Source organism: Engraulis encrasicolus, chromosome 6 (assembly GCF_034702125.1).
Source record: "Engraulis encrasicolus isolate BLACKSEA-1 chromosome 6, IST_EnEncr_1.0, whole genome shotgun sequence".
NCBI lineage: Eukaryota > Metazoa > Chordata > Actinopteri > Clupeiformes > Engraulidae > Engraulis > Engraulis encrasicolus.
The window spans coordinates 50640180-50645179 of record NC_085862.1 but is presented as its reverse complement, the minus strand read 5'-3'; the positions used below and the strand labels follow the sequence as shown (position 1 = coordinate 50645179).

General features: G+C 44.6%; 1 protein-coding gene across 2 annotated transcripts in view; it reads right to left on the bottom strand.

Moving 5' to 3' along the window:
• ssbp4 (single stranded DNA binding protein 4) overlaps window positions 1-5000 on the bottom strand; it is a 118969-nt gene that overhangs the window by 10281 nt on the left and 103688 nt on the right. For both annotated transcript variants that reach the window (XM_063201889.1, XM_063201888.1), the window contains exons 6-7: window positions 950-1033; window positions 1-60 (exon numbers count right to left, since the gene is read on the bottom strand). In XM_063201889.1, the coding sequence (XP_063057959.1) occupies window positions 1-60; window positions 950-1033 (144 nt within the window). The remainder of the gene's footprint in view (window positions 61-949; window positions 1034-5000) is intronic.

Here is a 5000-nt window from a genome sequence, read left to right as displayed (position 1 = left end):
CTGGTTTGGCATACGGAGGGAGGGGCGAGGTCCACCTGGGTACCGTGGCGACATGAATGGCTGGAAGTCAGAACAGGACAGAGTTACGTTCTGTGTGTGTGTGTGTGTGCCTGTGTTTGAGAGTGTGTGTGTGTGCGTAGTACCAGGGATGGAAATAAGCACCCGTCCACCTGCCAATGACGGGTAAATTCCAGTGGTGACTGGTACATTTTTCATCCCACCAGTCACTTTGACTGGTAAAAACAGTGAGTGACTGGTAGATTTTGAAATCTACCTGCCACCGTGACTGGTGGGTAAAAAACTTCCACCCCTGGTGCGTACGGATCTGTATGTGTGTGCGCATCTGTGTCTGTGTGTGTGTGTGTGTGTGTGTGTGTGTGTGTGTGTGTGTGTGTGTGTCAGGGCTTGACACTGGCACCTGCCAACCGGCCAAATGCTGGTAAAACTTGGCTGTGGCTAGTAATACTATCAGTGTCACTAGCCAATTTGGCTGGCAGCTTATTCCTTGGTATGGACATACATATCATAGTAGCCTATATTCTGTTGTTTGCCCCTTGTGTATCAATTGTTTGTATTGAAGTTCAAGGAAAAGCTCAATATCTCAGTTTCTATTTGCTTGATATACTTCCATGTAGAAAGCTATACACTCATCTTGCTTTAGCACCTCATCCTCTGAGTTTAGACGTACACTATCATGATAAAGAAAAGAAAAAAAAACAATATAAAATCTGTGGCTAGTAGAATACCTGAATGGCTAGTGACTTGGGGAAACCACTAGCCACAGTGGCCGGTTGGTCAAAAAGTTAATGTCAAGCCCTGGTGTGTGTGTGTGTGTGTGTGTGTGTGTGTGTGTGTGTGTGTGTGTGTGTGTGTGTGTGTGTGTGTGTGTGTATGCGTGCGTGTATGCGTGTGTGTGTGTGTGTGTGCGTGTGTGCGTGCGTGTGTGTACCTGTCCGTGGGGTCCCATCATGGGGTTGTTGGGGTTGTGTGGAGGTGGCTGGGCGTGAGGAGACTGCTGTGATCCGGGAGGACCCTGTAAGACACACACACACATGTAGGATGAGAGCGGGCTACAAAAACGCACACACACAGACACACACACACACGCATGTATGCACGCACGCACGCACACACAAGCATGTACGCACGCATGCACAGGTAGGATGAGAGCAGGCTAAAAGCTTGCACACACACACGCACCACACGCAGACACAGTCAGTGTCAGAGTGACATCATCTGTGAGGATTAATCTTCTAATCCCTTTCTGTCAGCATCTCCTTTACTAACACACTCCCCATACCAGGCCCCCTCTCTTGGCCAAATGCACACACACGCATGCATGTACGCACGTACACACACACACGCACACACTCACCTATATATGAAGGGTTTCGGTGCAAAACGGCATATCCACCATTTTTGACTTTTGCATTTTATGATTGAAAATGACTGTTCAGAGGTCCTATCACCTTTGTGTGAATTCTTGCCATTCAAATATTTTGAGAACATCCTTTTTAAACCTGTATAAAATGCAATTTCAATGCATTTCAATTGCAATGGAATGCCCAAAACAAAAATGTCCCATTTCCCAACATTCAACAAAATGGATATACACCGTTTTGCAACAAAAACCCTTAATATGTACACATACACTCACACTGGTCTCACACACATTATGTACATGGGTGGTTGACGTTTAAGGGCGTAACGCAAAAAAAAAAAAAAGTTTTTCAAATTCCTGAAAAAAATGATGGATAAAAATTTGAAAAAAAAAAAGAAAAAAATAAAGCACTTAGTGGTCTGTGGAACTTCACCTTATTTTTGCCATTTTTGGGAAAATGTGTCCTGCATCAACACATAGCATAGGCATGTCACACCGCAGGAAAATGGAGTCACACCACAGGGAATTCACTGCATTATGGCCATTTTAATCCTTTTGTATACATGACTGACATCTGAGCTCATGCTAACTTGATAATGATATTGTGGTTAATCTTAATGTGTTTTCATTAATAAAAAAAACTTTTTTTTCCTCCTATAAGAGCAGTCACACCACAGGACACCATAAAATGAACCTAAGCATTGCGTGACAGAAAGATTGCAATATGAAGACATATTAAGAGGTTAAGAGTCACCTTAAACTTCCACAGCACTCTCCAATAACTGAGGTACTGACTGGTTAGGAGCCAGTCTTTCAGACCCTTGTAGTTGGCCTTGCAGCTGCCCATTCACAAACATTGACATACATGTCACCCCACAGGACGCAATTTGTGTTACGAAATTGAACTTGTAGTTAATATTACTGTCTTGAGTTTTTTCCACATTCACATATCTTAATCTAAAGTTAAGATTTATGCAATCATGCCAAATGCTTCATACATTATTCAAAATGTTGCTGGTTAATTTATATATATATTATTATATATTGTTTCATTAATGTTACAGTCACACCGCAGGAAATTTGACATATAAACCTTTACATAAATCTTAACAAAAATGTTTCTTCTCATCTAAGACTAATATGAAACATAATGTACCACATCTTCTTTCATTGACATTTGTTTTTTAAAGGAAAATAACAGTTTTGTAGGTTTTTAACCAATGTTACGAAAAAACAAGGCGTCACGTCTCCCACCAACATACAGGCACACATACGTGTACACGCACACAAGCACATGCACACGCACGCACGCATACACGCATGCACACACACGCACAGACACACACAAGCACAAGAGTCTCAGTATAGCCATGTTGTTTGCAGAGGAGCTCGCATAACAAGCAAAAGTCCAACTGTGGGCCTGCATGTCTTTCTAGAAAGCACCTGTACATTACTTCACAACTCGCAGGGAGAGAGACTGAGATTTCCAAGCCCTGTACGTACATCATCACACTCACCCCATCCCTCACACTTGTTCCCTCTGTCACACATACACACTTTCTCTCTCTCTCTCTCTCTCTCACACACACACACGCACACACACTTAACGTATTCCCTCTCTCACACATACACACACTCTCTCACACTGATTTCTCACCAGCTCTAACTGTATTCTCACGCCTTATGTAACACTAATGACGAGATTCGAAAAAGCACCCCACTGCAGCTCTCTCTGTGTGTCTCTGAAAAAGTCATTGTATGCGCATTGTATGTGTATGTATGTGTGTGTGTGTGTGTGTGTGTGTGTGTGTGTGTGTGTGTGTGTGTGTGTGTGTGTGTGTGTGTGTGTGTGTGTGTGTGTGTGTGTGTGTGTGTGTGTACTAGAGAGAGAGAGTGAGAGAGAGAAAGAGAGAGAGAGAGAGAGAGAGAGAGAGAGAGAGAGAGAGAGAGAGAGAGAGAGAGAGAGAGAGAGATTGTGTGTGTGTGTGTGTGTGTACATGTGGCAGTATCAGAGAGAGAGAGAGAGAGAGAGAGAGAGAGAGAGAGAGAGAGAAAGAGAGAGTGTGTGTGTGCATGCTTGCCTGCGTGCGGGCGGGCATACGGGGGTGCGGGCGTGCGGGTGTGCGTGCGTGCGTGTGTGTTCTGTCTGAGCCAGTGTGTCTGCGAGGTTCTCTAAGGCGCTCTGGGTGTTCCGTGTGTGTGTATGTGTGTGTTCCGTCTGTCTGCCTGTCGGAATAGAACATGCGTCTTACGCAACCTCCACTCTCCTCTCCTCTCCTCTCCTCTCCTCTTCTCTCCTCTTCTCTCCTCTTCTCTCCTCTCCTCTCCTCTCCTCTCCTCTCCTCTCTTCACTTCCTGCTTTAATAATGCAGACATGGGGGGCTGCCCTGCCACTCTGGTACAGCAACATGACACGCACACACACACACACGAACACACACGCGCGCACACACACACACTCACACTCTCTCTCTCACACACACGCACACACACACACACACACACCCCTCATTAGCACCAATCACACTGATTCCTCAAGATATCCCAACCGCCTTGCACAGGAGTGCAAACGCTCAACACTTGTACTACTTGTACTTGTGGATTCCTTACATTCATAATTATCACATCAGTACAATGTTTTAACAGCATCACATGTGACTTGCGTCTTGTGTATATTACCGCAGGTGTGAATATAGCAGTACCTCCCTCTTGAAATGTAGTTTAAAAATTTAAAAAGCTGATGACATGCTTCTCTGCTATGGCACTGCTTAACTTGGGACGGACTCTACAGTTGCTGAAGGTATTCTGGCTGGCAGGAGGCGACTGCGATGGGATGCTTTGTGGATCGTTCCTGAACAAATTACCCACTTCATAGACTACACTTAAGGCAGCGTTAGCCTCCAAAATACTTTAAAAAGCCTTATTGACTGAGCCACAACAAACAGGGAGGACCTTGCCATATTACAGTCTCCAGTGACACCTCTCTAGCAAGTGCTGGCCGCATTATTTACTAACACGGGGATATACAGGGGGGGGGGAGTGATGGGATGTGATGCCCCCCCAGGAGCCACCATAACAAATGCTCTATCCATCTAAAACAAAGAGTTTTCCACGCAACTGTGACTACCCCATGTCTGAGGCAACTGACATGTGACATTGTGTTCAAACCGCTGTTATCAAAGCCATGAGCACGTTATCACCATGAAAAATGTTAACTGGGGTACTGAGACGGGACACACACACACACTAGATTTGAATTTGAGTATCAATATTAAAAGTACCTTATGTGCAGATATGGTTTTCAACAGTGAATCTGATTTTGATTTCTGCCTTTTGACACGTCCATTACCTAGCCTAGCCATGAAACTCAGGACGGCGGAGTTGTGGGGGCGACCAATCAGCCCGGATGGAAGGCTGGGTGCCGGCAGAGCCACCGAAGTAAGATTTGGGCTAATCCCATTGACCTCTGTGTTCCATTTTCATACAAAGATGGCTGCTCACAGAGACTTTGACACACAGATGACATAGTTACAAAATAGCTCCAGGAAGTGGACTTTGAACACACAAAAGTGAAGCAAAGGTAAATGTAATTCATTTTTATTCATTTATATGTCATCTT